General features: G+C 33.0%; 1 protein-coding gene across 1 annotated transcript in view; it reads right to left on the bottom strand.

Annotated features, from left to right (window-relative positions):
• Positions 1 to 908: 908 nt before the first annotated feature.
• The window catches only part of LOC143067031 (voltage-gated delayed rectifier potassium channel KCNH1-like), a 78,774-nt gene continuing 57,823 nt past the window's right edge, over positions 909 to 21,859 (bottom strand). Inside the window, exons 8-10 of the mRNA XM_076239968.1 lie at positions 8,847 to 9,099; positions 6,779 to 6,975; positions 909 to 5,337 (exon numbers count right to left, since the gene is read on the bottom strand). Of these exons, the coding sequence (XP_076096083.1) occupies positions 3,868 to 5,337; positions 6,779 to 6,975; positions 8,847 to 9,099 (1,920 nt within the window). The 3' untranslated portion in view covers positions 909 to 3,867. The remainder of the gene's footprint in view (positions 5,338 to 6,778; positions 6,976 to 8,846; positions 9,100 to 21,859) is intronic.

The raw sequence follows: 21,859 nt of genomic DNA, 5'->3' as shown, positions 1-21,859 counted from the left end.
TAGTATATAAACTCATCATAGATACCAGCCTAAATTTTATATATACGCCAGACGCGCGTTTCGTCTACAAAACACTCATCAGTGACGCTCGAATCCAAAAAAGTTAAAAAGGCCAAATAAAGTACGAAGCATTAAGGACCAAAATTTCTAAAAGTTTTGCCAAATACAGCTAAGGTAATCTATATATGAGATGCTGTATAGTTGGCTATTAAAGGCCCCGACGTGAAAAATATGTAACAGTTCAATTCACAAAACTAACAACCTAATGTAGAACAAAAGCATTTACGAAATACAAATATGACGACATGAACCAACGACAACCACTGAACTACAGGCTCCTGATTAAGGACAGACAAAAAATTAATGTGGCGGGGTAAAACATGTTTGTGAGTGCTAAATCCACCCTAAACTGCAACAGGGATATAACAGCACAAAACTATAAACATTGAAAAGGCTTAACTCATGAGATGGATACAAAACAGGAAAAAAAACATCAAACAAATTAAACGACCGGTTAAGGCGAGGTATTAATTCATACCTCATCCATAACAACAAAAAAGACACAGAGTACTCGCATTTACTGACATAGTTCAAAGCCAGGCAACAACGGTCATTATTACATTTTGGTTTCCAATTAAGCAATTCGACAAGATCCAGTCACCCATCTGAAGTTGAAATTCGATAACGTAAGCAGACTTGAATCTCTCTTCAACAGAAACATTTCAACGAATGTTTCTTGTCACTTTTGAATCCCGAATCTTGATTCTATTGATTAAACCCGATTCTAAACAAATTTTTGGAACCAACACTTTTCATAGTATTTTAACATTTCATACATAAGAATCCGATTGAACAACCTTTTTAGTTCCGAATGGCATTATATTTGGCGTAAAAATAAGTACAACATATTTGGGATAAAAATCATATTTTCATTCAATATAACGATGAAAAAGTAAAATTTGTAATGATCAAATAACAATAAATAACATGATATTGGGTGAAGATATGTATGAATGTTAAAAATCACAATTGTTTGAGTTGATACAAAGTAAATGTTTAACAATTCATTAAAGATAGCAAAAATACAATAGATATGGAATGTGCATTATATACAAAGGAGACAATGTTTTCTAAAAATAAGCGTAAACAATCTTTATTTTAAAAAATACAATAAAAGATAGACTAATTATTATTGTTCGGACTATAGTCAGAATCCTCGTAATATGCCGAACAAGTAATATAGAGTGGATTCATACATATAAATTAATATATTCTAAACATCTCAAAAGCAGTTAACTTAATATACATTATTACTTTATTCTGTTAAAATCATTAGGGGAAAAAAAGGATAATTTTATAACTAACTTTTACTTTATTTCAGTAGTAAAGCTGTTTTTTGAATCAAACAGAAACGTTTAAGCAAATCATGCACTGAAATGAGTGAGTACAGGTATGTTTATAGCCACGTAATTCAAATACTCAATTGAAATCATATGTAAATGTAAGATTAAAATTTATGATATCTGTTGAATGAATAAAAAAGTTAATAAGCAACGATAAAACTGATGGCTCTTTTTAAACAAAATCAGATATTGCGACATCTTTGTTGTATTGTTCAATTACGTTGTGTACATTTCACTCTCTCTCTATCAAAGTAACTATCGCATTAATTTTAGCGCAGTCAGCTATTTGAATACCAATATTGGGGAACATGTTTGTTTTAGGTGCAAAGATATAGACACATAGGAACGAGTGGTATTTTTTGGGAAGAGCGGGTGACCTTATCATTTAACCCAAAACGGAAATGAAAACACTGCAAAGTGAACAATTTTGTAATCACGGTGACGCAAGCATACTAATTAGTGGAATCAATTTTGTAATCACGGTGACGCAAGCATACTATTTAGTGGAATCAATTTTGTAATCACGGTGACGCAAGCATATTATTTAGAGGAATCAATTTTGTAATCACGGTGACGCAAGCATACTAATTAGTGGAATCAATTTTGTAATCACGGTGACGCAAGCATACTAATTAGTGGAATCAATTTTGTAATCACGGTGACGCAAGCATACTATCTATTAGTGGATTACACACAATTACCAACTATCGCTAGCATCACAGTTTAAAGAAACTTCAACTCTATCCAAATACTGTCTTACTTTAAAATCGTCCAAAAAAAAAACCAGACTACAAATGTCATTTACGACATAAAGATGACATTATCAGTTAATGTATTTAGGAGTTCTGTTCACAAGTTGAAATGCTGGATTATTGTCTGTGCATATTACGTGTGCTAAAGCATTTTAATTGCTTTAGAAATTTACGTCAGAAGATCAACCGTCATGATGCATGATTTTTATTTAAAATATTTCTATTTGTTTTAAAATTTCCACTGTTATATACGAATAGTGTTGTGTCAATCAATATAATAATACAGTTTGCCATGTTATTCTTTGCATATTTGCTACATTTATTTTATCTAATGAAAATAAACAGAGTTGAATCAGCACGAGCTACATGTCTTGTTCTTGTTCAAAGTGCACTGCACCTCGCAAACATGTAATTCTTGAGAAAGCAAAACTCTTTTCAGTTTTTGTGACAATTGCATGAATATAACTATCTTCAAACCCAAAAATTTAAAATCCATGGAAGTAAAACTACATAGACCCGCAAAGAAAAAAAAATTGGTTAGGGTTTAGCCTTAGGGAGTTTGAACCTTTTTGTATTGTTGTAATTTCCTAATTGATCAAACTTCACTGGCATTGGTATCGACCCAGTGCCAGTACAGCTGTTCATAAAAGCGTCCTTATGTAACAAGTGAATACTTACATATCAAGATTAATCCATTTTCATTTTGAGATTCCTTTGTGATATATTTTTATAACGACCTTTAAAACAAGACATCTTAAATACATGTTACTGTACATAATTCATTAAACATTTCAAGATACTAAAAAATATCAGAATATTTCGCTCCTCTAAAGTTAAGACGTTCAAAATGTAAAACAAATGACACTTATTTCATTGATTTTCATATAAAATTCTAGAACATAGATAATTTTAATTTTCGTACTTATTTTTACCTGTATCATATATTTTCAAATAAGTGAAAGATAAACTTTCATGGAAAATTCCATTGATTTAGTATAGAACATGGTTACTATAAACACTTAACGTCATAATACATATCTGTAGTACATGGGCTTACTTTTTTTATTCTTATTAATTTATTATGAACTATGTTGCATTATATTCTGGATGTGATTTTTTGTTATCTAATGTTGTAAACAAAACAAATGAAAAAAAGATATGGGCTATTCCCAAATAAATATCTTGTGCTGACTTTTATTCTTTAGATCACAAACACAAATGCCAAAATCATGGATTTATATTTTTTTACGAGCGATAAAAAAACTAAAAGAATAGGGCTCTACTGGTTTTAATCTGATGAGGTGACTACCTTCTATTTTTTACTTAATAAATTTATGACGAAAGAGTAAGAATAAGATAAACAAGAAAAATTACTACGATAACAATAAACCATATCGTGTACGCATTAATCGTCTCATTGCAAACACAAAAGTGTCAGAAACTTTAGATATTATGGTATTCATATTCAAAATTTCAGTTCAACGCATACGTAATGTCAGTCAATAACTCGTCAATAGTCGAGACAAACACATTGCTATTGAAACTATCCTGATTCCAAATTTAACATTGACGTATTTGTCAATCGTTAATCAAACAACTCCTTTAATGTACTTTGTATGTAAAACTCTTTCTTTCTAAAATAATTACAAACTCTATTGCAACAATCAATAATCTATCTATGAAAGCCCTCAAGAAAGTCGATCAAACTCTGTCTATAAAATATCCAAGTCTCTATCTTTTATATGACTGCCATCGTCATCACTAGATAAATGATATGATTTTAATATGTCTGTATGTGGCGAGTTTCTATTGCTATCCGTGTCTTTATTTCCAGCCTGCCGCTGCTGGTGTGCATTGCTTATAAAATTTGAGCTATATTTAAGCTGTTGTCCCGGTTTTGTTCGAGATCTTTTTGGACTTATTTTTGAAAGTTTTGAATGAAGATTTAGTTTCAATACATCGTCGGCCATTGTTGCTATACTTGCACTGTGATCAGAAGTACCACACGATGTATCACCATCACGTGACTCGGCCTGTTCAGATTCATGCGCATGGAATGTTGATAATGGAGACGAAGCACCGGAAGTAGACCTTGATCGTGCAGTATCTAAATTAAGATAAGGTTCTTGTGATAATTGAATTATGGACTTACGGCCAAAGGATGACCTAGATGGACTGCCCGAAGAATCTGATTGTTTTTCCGGCACAGAAGCTACAGATGATTTAGAAGACTGAGGACCGGTTGATGAATCAATGGACGTTTTCTCAGTTTTGGGAACTATAACGTTACGTTTCGGTGAGGATTCGACAGACAATTGATCAATACTATGCGTTGAAGTATTTTTCGGGGAAGTTGTTTTAGAATCTGGATATACCGAACTATGTGAATAAGGTGTTGAACGTGGAGAAAATAGTCTTATTATTTCCGCTAATTGATCGTCTATTCTTGATATTTTATTGTGTAGAAACTCCATTTCTTCTTTCAAGTCTAACTGAATATCATAAAGTGATGTCAATACTTGTCTCTCACCAACAGATAAGTTTCCTATAGAGTCTCTCTGAGAAGGAATTGCTTCATTGCTATCATGATAAATTGTATCTATTCTTAAATTACTTCGAGCTACACCACTATCACCAGAAGCCGATTTTTGTAATTGTGTTTTTTCGTGTTTCTTTTCTTTGTCGTCATCTTCCTCTGGAATTGAATCATTTCCCCTCTTCAATAGTAGCTTGCCAAATTTTGACAATGGTTTTACTGTAGCTTTAGGTGCCTCTGATGTTTTCATACCATCTTCCTTATCCTTGTCTTTATCTCTACCAATCTGTGTTGCCACTATATTTTGATTATCATCGGATGTTAACTCAAGTGGCCCACCATTTAGAAATTTCCCCCATTTGGAAGCACCCCCTCCTAACTTAGCAGGCGGGGCTGTTTCGGTTGATCCCTCTGTTACATTTATTAACCGAGTAAACCCTCTAGGTTTGTCAGAGTTGTCAGGTGTCTCTTTTCCCCTTTCAAGGTCAGACAAAACTTGCATTCCCTTTGTATCACTTATTTTTCTAAATCTAGAAATCAGTTTTCTAACCGGATGATCACTTGATAACTCTAGAGGAGGATCATTCTTTCGCTTTTCAGCAAGTTCCTTTTCTTTCCTTACATCGGCAACTTTTCTGAATATTAACTGTAAAAACAAATATCAGAAAGTTAGCATTAATTCTATATAATTATTAGATGTATGTTTCATTATCATACGTTATTTTGATTGGCTTGCATCAATCTCGAATCCTTCTGAAATTAACGTTCATTTGGGACATTCATGAAGACACAATAAAGTGCACAGGTAAATCAAAGATAAACTTGATTGTAATCGTGTTTTCATAGCGAAAAAATGTAATCATAAGTATTGAATGCTTCTTTTAGTAATTTTGTAGGGTTTTAAAACCGTTGACCGTGCGTACATTTTAAGAATGAAGCGCTGAATTTACAAATAGAAGCATTCAGTTCTTAAATGATGCCCTTTTTAGACCTTGTGATTAGAATTCTCATATTAAAATTCATTTCAAAATATAAGATAAAAGGGTGACTAGTCCTTTCTAACTAATAACTTTTCTTTTTGGTGGTGATTTTCATACGACTCTTTCTCATCTGATATTTCAATTAGTTAAATATATGGGTAATTGGAGGGATTCACGGATTTCAATAAATGTAGTATTTGTATTGCTCATAAAATTTCCAGTACCGGTATTGGTATCATACATGCCATGTGATCAAAACTTAAACAAATGCAATCAAAAATAGAAATAATCACTGCATCTGATATTTGTTTTAGGAAAAATTCAAATGACTAATTTATATATTGAAGCAACACTGAATGGTTCTATTTTGTTTTCTCTTGCTCTGAAATTCTTTACAGTGCGCTCGGAGCATTGTATGATGTTACTGTATGTAAACTTCTATAAAATTCACCCACTTGTGTACGAAGGCATGACGAAAAAATTAACTGGTAGAGTATTTTGAGATTGTCCACTGTAATTGATAGCATTATTTTATATGGTATACGTATATATACAATTGTTTGTTTTTGTTTTGTTTGTAAGTTATTACTCCGTTTAGAGTTAACTGTTTTTCCATTTTTATGCATCTTTTGTGTAAGTTCTCTAAATGAATTTAAAAAAGGAAAGATAAAGATCTAAATAAATTTAGTGTAACCGAATCACATCAGTATGTGCCTGTCCCGTTTCAGCATCCTCATCATGGTTATGTAATTAATAATAACCAAATCGTTATTTTCAAATCATCAATATTTAGTTTTTATGTTCCTATTGTTAATTGCATAATAAAATGCTATCAAAAACGATATTTTCGTTGTTATCCAATGATTTTAAGGAATATGCGAGAAATTATAAATCATATAATAAAATTTGCATTTGAATATGAATATGTGCTGTTATTCAACTTAACACAAAAAAGACAAATATTAGCGCATTTTAATCAATAAGAGTTTGTCACTGAGTGAGATATAAGTCCCCACGCTAATACAATATATTGCTAGATCATCGTATGTACTCTTCTATTGTTAATTTGTTGCAAAATCTTACAATTGCCTATAGCAGTGTACTCACCCTATGTCTTAAATTATATGTAAGGGTTAAATTCCGTGCAAAAGAATTGGCAAACGCATGATAAAACTCCAAAACTTCTAATAAGCGCCCTCGTTTAATGGTGTGGAGGTCACAATATGTTAGTGCACGAACATTAGCTGTTGACTGTCCAATAGATTGTTCCTTCCAGAAATTATCTCCGAATACATCACCTTTGCCTGCAATATAAAGTTCATATTATTTAGTCTAGCTCCTTTAATGTTTAATCCAGTGTACACATTCATTGCAAATAATATCACAACAATATATCATTTTCTGTTATGTATACAGTCCGCCAAAAGTTAAGCACCACCGATATATATCTGGCAATATTTGTTTAACTATTGCGAAATAAATATTTATGGTTGGTGTTATGAATTGCCTTTAACATACACTAAGAAAATTCATTACGACCAAAAAGATTGAACTCCGATGAAGCAGTCAAGCAACTTTTTATTAAAGGGCATCTGCGCATTTACAAATACACTGTCTCTCCAGGTGGTCGTGTTAGTGTGCGAACATTGGTCCGTCGACTTTATAGAGGCAACCGAAGAGCAAGTCGTATTGTCTAAAGACATGCCATAACAGGCAGGCACTGTAAAGGCAGGTTTCAATAGGAGAATGGCTATCTATGCTCGAACATGAGAAGCTGACAAAACACTCATTGGTCAGATAAGAGTCGGTTTATGTTTCGACCAGTAGTCGCCATAATACGAATTTCGCGGGGAAATATTACGGCCTATGATCAAAATAACATTTTCCCAATGATTTCATTCGGTCCTAGTGGTGTTACAGTACGGGTTGCTTCTTTTATCGGTGTAAGCCACGTATGCATATCCTGCAGGGTCACATAAACGGACAGACATACAGATATTAAGTTCCTAAAAACATTGTAGTCTTTCATTTTGATAACCCCCCAATCGCGTCAACATGGTCATGACCCTTGTAAATGGACGACAACACTATAGACCACACAGTGCAAGGATTGTAACCGAGTCCAAAGAGCAAAAAGCCATTTACACTATCTTTTGGCCTTCCATGTTCTATACATACACCCTATCGAACATGTCTTGGATGTCATTGGTAGAAATCTCAATCGTATAGCCCAACCTTCACAAAATTTTGTCGATTTAAAAGTGGTAATTGTTGATGAATGGCTAAGATTTCCTCAACTAAAGTTTTGAAAGCTTGTAACGAGTCTCAGACGTCGTGTTATGGAAATGTTCCGGAAGAGAGGTTGGTACACATGCTATTGACTCAAATATTGACATTAAATTTGGCGAACATACCAAATATTATTTCTAGAAAATTTCAATGATATTGGGTGATTAATTGTTGTAAAGAGATAAAAGCACAGTGAAACTTAATTTCCGTTTCTGATTTGTGTAATTTACACTATTTCTATGAACGTAAAACCTAAATGCATAGAACCTTTATAAGTGACCAAAATTATATGTGTGGTTTGTTTGTGGTATATGTTAGCAAAATTACTACATCAACGTTTTCTTTTTTTCAAGGAATAATTGATTTTTTAATTGGAAAATATTCGATGCAATAAAAAAAAGGTGGTGCTTAACTTTTGGCGGACTGTATATAAGAATATGCTCAAACGTCTAACTAATACCGTACTTAATTTAAGTCGATTGATAATGTAAGTAATTTTCCACTGGTGTTTTACTTTTGAACATGTAGGGGAACTGTGTTATTCCTGATTACTAATTTTATTTTGAACATACTTGATAGTCATTCGGTATGCAGAATAATCATAAATTATTCCATGTAAAGGAGGACTTCTTCAAAAGGTCGATATCTACGGTGTATTTTCAATGGGCAAAGCATATATTTGTAAGTCTTTTGAAATACAGTCTAGAAGTAGTAAATGAAAGCCATGAATGAAAAACATTAATACTTTACAAACTATCAACTGATTATATCTACACAACAATGTATCTAAACTGGACATTTTTACATTTCAAGTAATGGTTAATACACTACATTGTCTTTTTATTTCAAATATAATACTTTGTGTTCAAAAGGAAATCCCACTTACTTAATATAGCAACTACTTCATCGTCTTGTATCACTTCTAATGACCCGGACACAACAAAACATAGGGCATCCAGGCTTTCTCCTTGATGAAAAATTAAATCTCCTGGTGCACTATGGGTCATATTAAAGTGCATAGCTAGAGCTCTTAAACACCCGTCACTTGCCAGTCTAAACCCTGGATGTTCTAGAAAAACCTTTCGATTGAGATGCACACATAAATCAGCCTTCATATCTTTAGGACAATAATTCAAAACCTATGAAAATAAAGACAAAGTTATATTATTATTCAATATGCAAGTTAAACTGATCTGTAACGTGCAATTCAATGTTTTATTGGAGTCCTCAGAGCTCGTTTTTTTTTTTTTTTTGTAACTTTACTTTTTTGTTTATAAGAAAGGTTCTATAGAAATACTTGGGAGTAAAAAGTAAAATCACAAATTTGCTGTCCTATTCTTAAGACGGACTTTATATGCTGTTTTAGTATTGAGATAACACAACCAAAAACTAGAGCATCTTTTCTAGTGTCAGAGATCAAACATGGGTGATGTATTGACAGTGAGGTATAGCTAGCAATTAACCGACACCATACAGATAAAATTGAGATATACGGTTATGTGAACATTTATGTTTCTTCTTTTTTTTAACGGATTAAGTATGTATAAGAGAGGGACGAAAGATACCAAAGGGACAGTCAAACTCATAAATCTAAAACAAACTGACAACGCCATGGCTAAAAATGAACAAACAACAGCACACACGACACAACATAGAAAACTAAAGAATAAACAACACAAACCCCACCAAAAAACTAGGGGTGATCTCAGGTGCTCCGGAAGGGTAAGCAGATCCTGCTCTACATGCGGCACCCGTCGTGTTGCTTATGTGATAACAAATCCGGTAAATAGTCTAATTTGGTAGGTCACATTCATGAAAGGGAAGGGGATTGTAGTTACGACGTAAGGAACATATCCGATGTCATTTGTGAAACGGTTATTCCATAATGCCCGCGTCACACTGTCCCGATTTTTACGCCGTTGGCAACACGATAATGGAAATTTTCAAAATCGGGACTGATCGTATCCAGATCGGGCTATTCGTAGTGCCATCTTTAACCATCGTAGAACCATCGGCCACTTTTTCTAAACTTCGGGGACAACTTCGGGAAGAGTTCTAAATTTTTTAACATGTTAAAAAATCCCCGAAGGTGCGTCCGATGTTGAGGGTTCGTATTGAGTTCGTATCACCATCCTCACCATCGTAATGTCACCGGGAATGCATCTTTGCACATCGTATTGCATTCGTGTTTCCATCGTTTCCATCGGGCAGTTTTGACATTAAGATGTCTACACGAATGAATCACGAAGATACCCGAAGGTCTTACGATGGCAACACGACTTCGTGAAGACCTCGTAATCCTGTCGTGTTGCCATCGAATAAAAGTACGAAGGCGACAAGATGGAACTACGACGGCAATAAATCCAGTTAAATGTAAGTTAATTTTCGCGCTAAATACATTTAAAGTGTCATGCGCGATATTCACTGGTCAGTCTAATACGACAGTTAAGAAATACGTTCACAAAACATGGAGCTCATATCATATGATTCTATGAGAACAAGAAAGGCGACAGTGTTGTTTCTATTAATTCAAATGGAACAAGAAGAGCAGCTATTACAGGCTCAGGATTTACTTTTACAAGTAAAATATTATTTTTTGTCAATTTTTCATATCAAGTAACATAATGAAAATCATAAACGCGCCTCGTACACCAACACTGCAGGTACACGTATATAGGGAAACCAACTTTTTCTTCATTATTCTGATTTTTTATGTATCGTCTGAGTTGTTGTCACACGAATGTTTACTCCATAACCATTTTGTTTTCTATATGTCATATTTTGCCGCATTTGTTGCTTTCCCCACATCCTTCCTTTTGTCTATATTATTATGATAAAAAAATTATTCTCCTGGAAAGAGCTCTTTTTGAATAAAAGGGATCAACGAACCCACCTTTTAAGATAGATCAGTAAACATGGGCATAATTATGGGTGATTATTCAGACTAGTGCACACATTTTACAGTTCAAATAAGGCAATGCCGAGTGTGGCATCCCCTCGTATGTAACATATTGGGGACAAATATGGACACTATAGTTGTATATGACACATGTAGAAAATGGTAAATTGAATATGCATATTTGATACATAAACTATTTTTTTTTTAAAATCAACCAAAACATTCAGTAACTGGAAATACATTTAATATTGTCTTTAGAACCAGCAGGTAAAAAAATGAGCAACCAATTTCCTGTGTATTATGCTATTTCAAGGAGAAAAAACAAGTCCATCTGCATGACCTTGACCTTTGGCCTTGAACGTAAAAAATGTCAGATCATTACAAGGAGGAACAATATACCAAATGCGGTTAAACTCTTTTGAAGCATATTAGTTTTAGAGTGTCCACAAGGGTGATATTGCCTTGTATTACAACTGCCACTGTGACTTTGACCTTTGAACTTTAAAGTCAATAGCGCTTAAGATATTCTTAACGAGTAACACCATACCAAGTTTTGAGCATTTTGGTTCTAGAGTGTCCATAACAATTTTATCTACACGCAACTTACATGTAGTAGGCGAGGGGATAATAAACTAAGTTTTATAAGAATTAGACAAAAAGATCGATTTCCCGCCATGCATGGCAGACTTGTACAGAAACGATATGTTGTCGAAATTCTGTTCGTATCTTTTAGACATCGTATGGCCATCGCGCCATCATCGTTATCCATCGTGTAGCCATCGTAATCCATCGTGTAGCCTTCGTGATCAATCGTGAAGGCTTCGGCTGAGATATGAAGCTTAAATACCCGTCTTCGGTTAACCTTCGTATGTCCATATTTTGCTATCGTATATAATTTCGGCACCATCGTATAGACTTCGTTATTCATCGTACTTACTTCGGTCACTTTTTGGTATTTTAACGAGATCGGGACCAACTTCGTACGAACTTACAATTTTCGCATTCGGGTGTCCATCGTATATAAAAATCGGGACAGTGTGACGCGGGCATAACGGTCAACCAACTCGTGATGGCGTCCGTAAAATTTACGAAGGGATGATTTCAACTTCACCATTTGGAACTCTTGGTTTAATAGCTTCCTTGTGAGCATCAACCATCTATCAAGAAAATCATGATAGGAAATGTATCTTTGTTTTGATCAATTTTTCTTTCATTAATTGTGACATCTGATCTAATAACTTTATATTTTTTAAATTACGTTTTGACTGTAAAGAGTCCATTTTAAAAGGTAAACGAAAAAATACTTGATGGCTTATTAATTTTATGTTAAGAACTTTTTGGTAATAAGATGATTTGGTTTTTTCGTGGATATTTGTCTCATTGGCAATCATACAACATCTTATTTTCATATTCATTAAACTTATGCGTTTTTCAAAATTGTGAAAGTTCATTTTTCAACTGAGGCTTTCTTGTTGCTCTATCGTTCGTAGACTAATTTGGGGTCTTTTCGTCTTAATCTTTGCCTTTGTCTCGTCTTTCTTCAATTTATGCTTTCTTAGTATATAAAAAGCATATAACCAAAACAATGGCTTCTCAGAAATTAGTTACTGGTTTACAAACAAAACCCACATTAAATGGTACCAAATAGAGGAAATCCGATGAAATGAACCAAACGAATTGCAAATTATAATCAGAGTCTACTGTTGAGATCATGCCAAAGTCAATGTACTCTAGGAAAATAATATCTAATGGATCTTTTTCATTCTTTGTGATTATTAATAAATAGTGTTATTTTATATTGTCTTGCTGTTTCTTTTGATTTTCTTGGTCGTATAAAATCTTCTGACATATATCTCCATGATAGTTTTCAATTCAATCTCTTGTTAGTGTTCATTTTTCTCTCGATCTAGTGCTTTTGTCCATGGCACTCATATTAACTTGTGTCTCGTGTCTACTAAATTATTTGTATACTCATCATTATGTGTTTGACAATAGTTTTGACCGTCTATTTGTCTTTATGGAAAATATTTGTTAACGGAATTTTGTGTCTTATGTATTGTTTGGCAATGTCTTATTGTGTCTGATCTTTACCATCTACATTCTGCTGGATTTATCCATTGCAACTTCCGTTCCCTTATAATTATATATAGGCCTATCTTGCCCACGTGCATTGTGTATTTTCACATGGTCTTGTTTATCCTCATGCATTGTTATTTTTTATTCTTTTTTAAATTTCTTTATATCCATCAGTTGCTTGTACATTGTCTACAGATTATGTCCTCATGCATTGTTCAGTTTTCATGGTCTTGTCATTCCACATGTCATTGTGTTTTTTAAATGGTCTGATCTTTTTTTTTTCCAGATGTCTTTGTTTATTTGCCCATGATAGTTTTATCGACATGTCATTATGTATTTGTCCTTATCCTTAATTGTTTGCGTTTTATTGTGTAAATTTTTATTTCCTTGTTTATCCACAAGTCATTTTGTATTTGTACTTTGGAATTGCCTTACGTGTTCGTATTTCATTGTGTAATTGTCAATGGTAGTTTAATCCACATGTCTGTGTATTTGTTCATGGTAGTTTTATCCACATGTCATTCTATATTTGTCGATAATATCGTTTTCCACATGTTTTTGTATATTTATTCACATGTGATGATGTACTTATTTGTACATGACCTTGTTTGTCTTGAAAATGACTAAAACCATGATACTTGACTTTGTGTTGTGGTATAATTACCTGTCCATGTCCACTCTGTGCTTTTGTAAGATGTTTGTCTATTGATATCTATGTGATGATTTGAGCCTTTTTCAACCAATTGTGTTTTTAGTTTGTTCTTATTTTGTTTTGTAACATTATGTTGTTGTTATTGATTTTGGTAGGCGGCTTACTTATGTAGTAATTGCGCCTTAAATTCATATAACATAAATATTATGTATATATACTTTTAGTCCTTAATTTATTTTTAGTATTACGTTTTGGCGAGTTATTATATCAAACTTTGTCGAACATGGTTGACTGAATTACTCAGAAATATATATATATATATGTTGAGAGACAAAAAAAAAAACAACACATAACAGAAGATACATGTAATAGGAAAATGAAAAAAAAGCAAATGATAGTCCCTAATGAAATGCATTATTTATTGATAGGTACCATAAAATTGTTTAGAAATATTATCTGGTTATTCACCTTTGTGTCGTCTGTGATATACTTATATAAAAAAAAGTATATTTAGAAACATGTAACAAGACATGTGCTAGTTAAATGCAACCAATGTTAGGACGTCTCCCTCATTATGGGAAGAGGGTTGAGTGTTTCATCGACAATCTCTTTTATCTGGATTGTGACATCACTGAATGAAAGTTATTACCGGAATTGAACTTGGATCAGTGTAAAAGATAGATTAATCTATTTACTTATTTATATAAACATTTCACAAAAGGGCTTCCTTTTTTAAAAAACTTCACATTTAGTTTTCGGATTTATTTGATTTATTGTTTCCCCCCAAAAAAGACATCGAAACTAAATTCATCTTAACTAAATTAATCTCTCTGATTTCACTACAACTGCATCGAACATTCTACGATGTTCTAATTTTGCCTTTTGTACATACATTTTTGTTTTCCCTTATTTTTTATTTGCCTGAATTTCATGAATGATCATTCGATTTATATGTGTTTATATTTTGCATCATGTTTTACAAAGCAGTCCTATTTTTAATTGTCATTTACATGTATTGCCTTATATTTGACAATGGGTAATGACATCGTAGCATATAGAATGACAATAGGACTGGTTTTATCACAAGATAAGTCTGGGCTGTTTGAGAAAAACATTTGTATCGTTCTCAGTGTATGACTTACTTGCCGTTTTATTTACGAATATTTCAAGACTCAAACTATGTATTTTTAATTTATACAGATCTTCTGCTAATATGATTTCATTGTACATACTGTTATTATGGTTATAGCTAATATGTGGTGACATCGAACCGAACCCGGATCCTGAGCGCACACCAGAAATATCTGAGAAAACATTGTCAATTTTCTATGGTAATATAAGAAGCCTTAGAAATAAACTGAATTATATTGTCGATATTATTGAAGATTACGATGTCGTATTCTTGACAGAAACCCATTTAGGCTCAAATATTACAGATTCTGATTTATACATATCCGGTTTTGAAATACCAGTTCGAAAAGATAGAACTTCTCAAGGGGTGGCATTATTATGTATTATAAAAGTTATGTTCGCATAACTCGTCGACATGATTTGGAGAATTGCCAACTTGAGTATGTGGTTTGAGTTAAAAAAAAAAAGAAAACTAAATTACGATCAATATTGATAAACATCAATTAAAGGTCGGAATGGCAATCTTCAGTTTATTTCTGGCAGTATTTTGATCAAATGTTTAAAAATGCCCTGAATGAAAATAATTACATAATTTGCTTAGGTGACCTGAATAAAAACTTTATGTCAGATCTACCGTCAAATATAAGAGATATTTTTTCATCAATGGCCTTGTTAACATAATTGACAAAGCTACTCATTTTGACAGACGAACAGGTAGCACGTCTTTACTTGATCCTATTTTAGGCACTGATTCGATACCGGTTCTAAAAAAAGACACAATACCTTTTGATAGAGGTATTAATGATCATTATGGAACATACGTCACAATTACTTGTGGTTTTAGTAAAAGACAAACTTATAATAGATTAATATGGGATTATAAAAAAAGTGATTATGACCTTATGAAACAAAAAGTAGTTGAAACAAATTGGGAATATTTAATTTCTGATGCAAGTGATGTTCATGTTGCTGCGACTAATTTCACAAACATATTTCTTAATATAGCCTCCGAGTGTATACCTACAAGGGAAGAAACTATAAGATGTGACGATAAAGTTTGGTATGATTCGAATTTGCGGCGTGAAACGAGAAAACGCGACAGACTTTGTAATATTTGTATTCGCTCAAATAGTACATCCGCAGAAAAGAAATTTAAACAACAAAGGAACAAAGTAAATAACTTGAAAAAGCAAGCTAATATATTTTTTTACCAGTATTAATGAAAATTAAGATTAACTAAAAGTTACAAACTGTAAACAATACTGGAAAATGGTTAACATGTTAATTAAAAGCGATACACCGTCTCATGATTTACCACCCATCACGGACCCTAATCACAACTTTAAACTTGCGTATGAGGGAACCGAAAAGTCCGACATTTTAAATAAATATTTTTGTTCAATTTCTAATTTAGATGGCGCTAGTAAAGATTTGCCGGAATTTGACGACCGTTGTCTTGAGTTTATTTCACAAATTGTAGTTAAAGGGGCACTAGCTACGAGATATATAAAAAATCTAAAGTTTGATTTTTTTCTTTTCGATCAATAATGAAAGTGAAATAGTGAAATAACAATCCGCTTTTTGCAGCCAAAAAGGTTCAATTTTGTCAAATTATGCTAAGAAACATTGATAATTAGTAATTCACTTGCAAGTGAATGAGTCGACCTCTTTAAAGCCGTATTCGTGTGAACTTCAATTTAACCCCAAGCTAGAGATTGACAACGCATGCATTGTACGTGTACTGGTTATTCAAAGAAAAAGAATGTCAACAATGAAAGTGAAACTACGGTAAATCATTTGATTACTAATTCTATGCACATAAAATCATTCTTATACGGTTAAAAACAATGAGAAACATCTATTTTTAATCTATAAAATAAAATCAAATAGACCTATAAAAATCCAATCGCACGTGTTGGTTTAATCTATTCATATCTTTATTTATGTTTATATCGCTTATATAGTCATCTAAGGTCAATTCGATAGGTAATTAGATGGCGTCTGGTCTAAAATACACACGAAACAAACCTATATATTATCTACCACATGCTCTGTAAACTGTTTATTTTAGACTTTTGATAGTTTGGATAAATGTTTTACATTGTTATAAATCAAATATGAGAATTTGAGTCAAATCGATGACCATGAATTTGACAGCTAGTGCTCCTTTAATGAACAAGATGTACTTGATATTCTTTCAACACTCGATGTTAATAAAGCTGATGGGCCAGATATCGTTAGTAACAGAATGTTACTTGTTGTTAGAAATGAAATTTCCAAACCATTATGTCTATTTTTCAACAAATCTTTAAATGATAAAATATTTCCAGACCAATGGAAGATTGCACATGTTATTCCCTTATTCTAAAGTGTTGACAAGTCATTACCGTCTAACTACAGGCCAGTCTCCTTATTGTCATGTGTGAGTAAAGTCTTAGAAAAGATTGTTTTCAAAAATATTTTTGACCATTTACATGAAAATAAACTCTTATACAAGTATCATTGCGGATTTATTACAGGATACTCAACTTCTGATCAGTTAATAGAATTATATAACAAAATGGTGAGTGCACTAAATGAAAAGATTTTAACAAGCACTACATTTGCTGATATAAGCAAAGCATTTGATACTGTTTTGATTAAGGCTTTATTACATAAACTTGAAAAATATGGTATAAAAGGAGACTTGCTATGTTGGTTAAAAAGTTACTTGTCTTGACGATCACAGAGAGTTATCATAAAAGATTCATTATCAAACATTGGAAAACTTAACGCTGGTGTGCCTCAGAGGTCGATATTAGTACCCTTGTTGTTTTTAGTATACATTAATGATATAGCTGATGGTATGTCTGGTTTCGGAAGGCTTTTTGCAGATGATACTTTAATAGGTCATACTGCACCTGATGAATCCACTTTAATAAATTCAATCAGTAGAGATCTTGATTATCTAAGTAAGTGGTCAGAAAAATGGCTAGTGAAGTTTAATCCTAATAAAACTGATATTATGATATTCAGTTTGAAAAATATATACAGTGATATTACTTTTGATTTTGGTGGTGCTACATTGAAACCAGTTAGTGCGCATAAACACCTAGGTGTCATATTTAGTAATGGAATAAGCATGTTGATAAACTGATTGAGAAAACTACGAAGCAGCTTAATGTTTTACGCAAACTTAAATATCGATTAAAAAGGAAATATTTGGAAAAATTTCATTTGATTTTTCATTTGTCCGATACTTGAGTATTCATCAGATGTTGAGGATAATTGTGGGAACATACATTCTGATCGGATAGAAAATATTCAAATCGAGGCTACTCGCATTGTTACTGGATTACCAAGTTATGCTAGCTGAAATGCTTTTTACAGGGAGACGGGAAGAGAAAGATTAAGCGTAAGGCGGGAGGTATATAAAAAGTTAGCCATGTTTTATAAAATTATTAACAATCAGGCTCCAGTTTATTTACATGACTTGGTTCCACAATTTGTGTCTGATATTAGTAATTACAATTTACGAAACAGACACTATATCACTATTCCAGTGAGTCGTTTGTCGGTTTATCAACATTCTTATTTCCCGGCATCCATAACATAGTGAACACTTTAGATATTATTATATATATATATAAATAAAAATAAAATATAGTTATTTTTTTTTTCTGTTTAGTATTAAATTGATATTAAGATCAATTTTGTTACATCTTGTGATCAATTTTATTTGGCAATCGCCAATGGCAGTCAGCAGGGTTACAGAACATCAGTTGTTCAACCTGTCAAATGCGTTTTGTTTAAATATACTTTTTCACTTTTTTGGTATTTTGGAAAATGTTGTTTGTGCTGTTTTTAGACCCTTCTACAATGAAATATGTTTTACATGCACACGTATAAAAATTGCGGTTTTTATCCAACGCAATCATAGGTTTGAACGTAGTTTTCAATTTAGACTCGTTTATATTTTTTCGTTTGGGCTTGTATCATATTTTCCCTCCGGTTTATATGATCCGTTCATCCTATATTGACTCTTAAAATTCAAGAGTCGATCTAAAAATGAGGGTACTTTTTCTAAAAATGAGGGTACTTTTTATATGGCCTTCCAAATACCGTTTCGATCCCTAACATCACTGAAGAGACATTTATTGTCGAAATCCGGATCTGGTGTACAAAAAAAAATATTTACACCGTATGTTTGTGGCATAACATCGTAGTCACAAGTTAAAATTTGTTTTCTGTTTAGTATTAAATTGATATTAAGATCAATTTTGTTACATCTTGTGATCAATTTTATTTAGCAATCGCCAATGGCAGTCAGCAGGGTTACAGAACATCAGTTGTTCGACCTGTTAGTCAAATGCGTTTTGTTTAATTATACTTTTTCACTTTTTTGGTCTTTTGGAAAATGTTGTTTGTGCTGTTTTTAGACCCTTCTACAACAAAATATGTTTTACATGCACACGTATAAAAATTGCGGTTTTTATCCAACGCAATCATAGGTTTGAACGTAGTTTTCAATTTAGACTCGTTTATATATATATATATTTGGTCTTTTGGAAAATGTTGTTTGTGCTGTTTTTAGACCAATATGTTACACTTTTCCTCAACTCTTGTATAGATTTAGCTACAAAAATATTTTTTGTCATGCATCCGATCGATTTCACCTTAAGAGATACACACGCCTGATGAAGCTAATTTGTTTAGCGAAATATTGCGTATTTCTATTTAACATCTAATAGAACTTTTTAATGTATTAATTAGTGTGTTTAAGTTATATTCTTAGACATTTATATATATATATATATATATATATAAATGTCTAAGAAACGGACACGACCCGCGGAGAATAATTTAGTTGTTAATCTATCGTCAACAGAATTAACCAACTCCGAAGAAAAATTATTAAGTAGAGGTCTAAACTTCTGTCCTATACCAGCAAACATTAACAACCTACAACTGGAGACAGACGTGGATCAATTTGCAAGACGTCTTCGCCTAAAAGAACATTTTAATAGGCAACACAAAAAAAACTTACAAGAAGCCGGAATGAATGATTCGGAATATGAGAGTGATAAAGAGGACAAGTGCATCCCAAGATTTAAAAAGAAAAGCGAATGGAATCCGCCAAGGAGTAAGAACGACAATTTAGAATCCTTTATATCATCAATTAAAACTGAAGTAAAATCATCAGTCAGCGGCAAACGTTTACGGAATCTCTCTGAACAAGAAAGCCAGGCCATAAATAATTTAAAAAGCCGTGATGATATTGTTATTAAACAAGCAGACAAAGGAAGTGCAGTTGTAGTGATCAACAAAACCGACTACATTGAAGAAGGGAATCGTCAGCTTTCAAATACAAAATTTTACAAACATTTAGAAAGTGATCCTACAAAAGAAATAAGTGAACACATTAATGAGGTCCTTTCAGACATGAACAGCAAAAAACATATAGATGACGACACGTACGAATATCTACGCCCTGATGAAACCTGCACAGCCGGTCGATTTTACTTGCTCCCAAAACTTCATAAAGAAGGGATTCCGGGAAGACCGATAGTATCTGCAAATGGCCATCCAACCGAAAAAATATCTGAATTTGTCGATTACCATCTCAGACCACATGTTAGAACAATGCCATCTTACATTCAAGATACTACAGATTATTTGAAGAAAATGGATTCATTAAATCCCTTACCAAACAACACAATTTTGGTATCAATGGATGTGTCTTCTTTATACACAAATATTCCCAAAAATGAAGGAATAGTCGCTTGTGAACAAGTATGGAACAATCGTAAGGATAAACATCCCCCAACAGACTGTCTGGTTCAGTTGCTGAGACTAGTGCTTGAAAACAACAATTTTGTATTCAACGACCAGCACTACTTGCAGGTTGACGGTACCAGTATGGGAACCAAAATGGCACCTTCTTTTGCCAACATTTTCATGGGGAGTCTCGAAGAACGCATCCTTACGAATGTACCATACAAACCCTTGTCTTGGCTCCGTTATATTGATGACATCGACATCAAATGGAACGAAACTGCAGAACGTCTGCAAGAATTTCTCGATTTCTGTAACAACTTTCATCAATCGATAAAGTTCACATCTGAAGTTTCAAATGAGAAAATTGCGTTTCTCGACACCACCATAACTTTAGAAAACGGAGTCATGACAACCGACCTTCACACCAAAAAAACTGATAAACACCAATTTCTCTCTCCGAAGAGTTGTCACCCGAAACACTGCTCCCGGAGCATTCCGTACAGCCAAGCCATCAGGTTAAAACGGATTTGTTCATCGGAATCTAAATTAAACCATCGTTTAGGGCAACTCAGACAGCAACTCAAATCAAGAGGTTATAAGAACAAAAGTATTTCAGAAGCTTTCGGTAAAGTAAAAGAAAAAGACCGAACAAACCTACTTGAATACAAAGAAAAGACGGCCCAGACAAATAAAATCCCGTTTGTTGTTAGCTTTCATCCTCACCTGACAAATCTTTCATCAATTGTCCAAAAAACACTGGCGTCTTATTGAAAATGATCCTTCCTTAAACGAGATTTTTCCATCACCTCCCGTTATGGCTTACCGCAGACCAAAAAACTCAAAGATATTCTAGTATCATCCAAAGTATCTAAACGGGAGATATCAACAATCGGAGGTTATAAACCATGCGGAAGGGGCAATTGTAAGTGCTGCAAAGTCGCCAATATAGAAACCCAGTTCATCAGTCACAAAGAAAAATTACAACATATTTATAACATCAAATTGCAAAACGCAAAATTGCATTTATGTTCTAACGTGTGGAACTTGCAAATTACAATATGTTGGTGAAACAGAAACACCATTCAACATCCGACTAAATAACCATCGGTCATTTTATACAAAAGAAAGGAACTGCCCAATTACAAGACACCTTTTAAGAGCAGGACATGATTTTGAAAACGTCACATTTCAAATCATTGAGAAAAATCAAAATTGGGATACAAAAGGAAGACAAAAAAGAGAGAGATTTTGGATGCACCAGTTACGAACTCTTGAACCTGATGGACTCAATGAGAGAGACGAAAAAAGATTTAAAAGCAAATCAAAACCATAATTATCTTGAAATCAGACTAATTAATTTATAAAAATTCATACAATTAATCGA

This window comes from Mytilus galloprovincialis, chromosome 3 (genome assembly GCF_965363235.1).
Source record: "Mytilus galloprovincialis chromosome 3, xbMytGall1.hap1.1, whole genome shotgun sequence".
Lineage (NCBI taxonomy): Eukaryota > Metazoa > Mollusca > Bivalvia > Mytilida > Mytilidae > Mytilus > Mytilus galloprovincialis.
The sequence above is the reverse complement of the archived record's forward strand: the minus strand, read 5'-3'. Positions and strand labels throughout refer to the sequence as shown.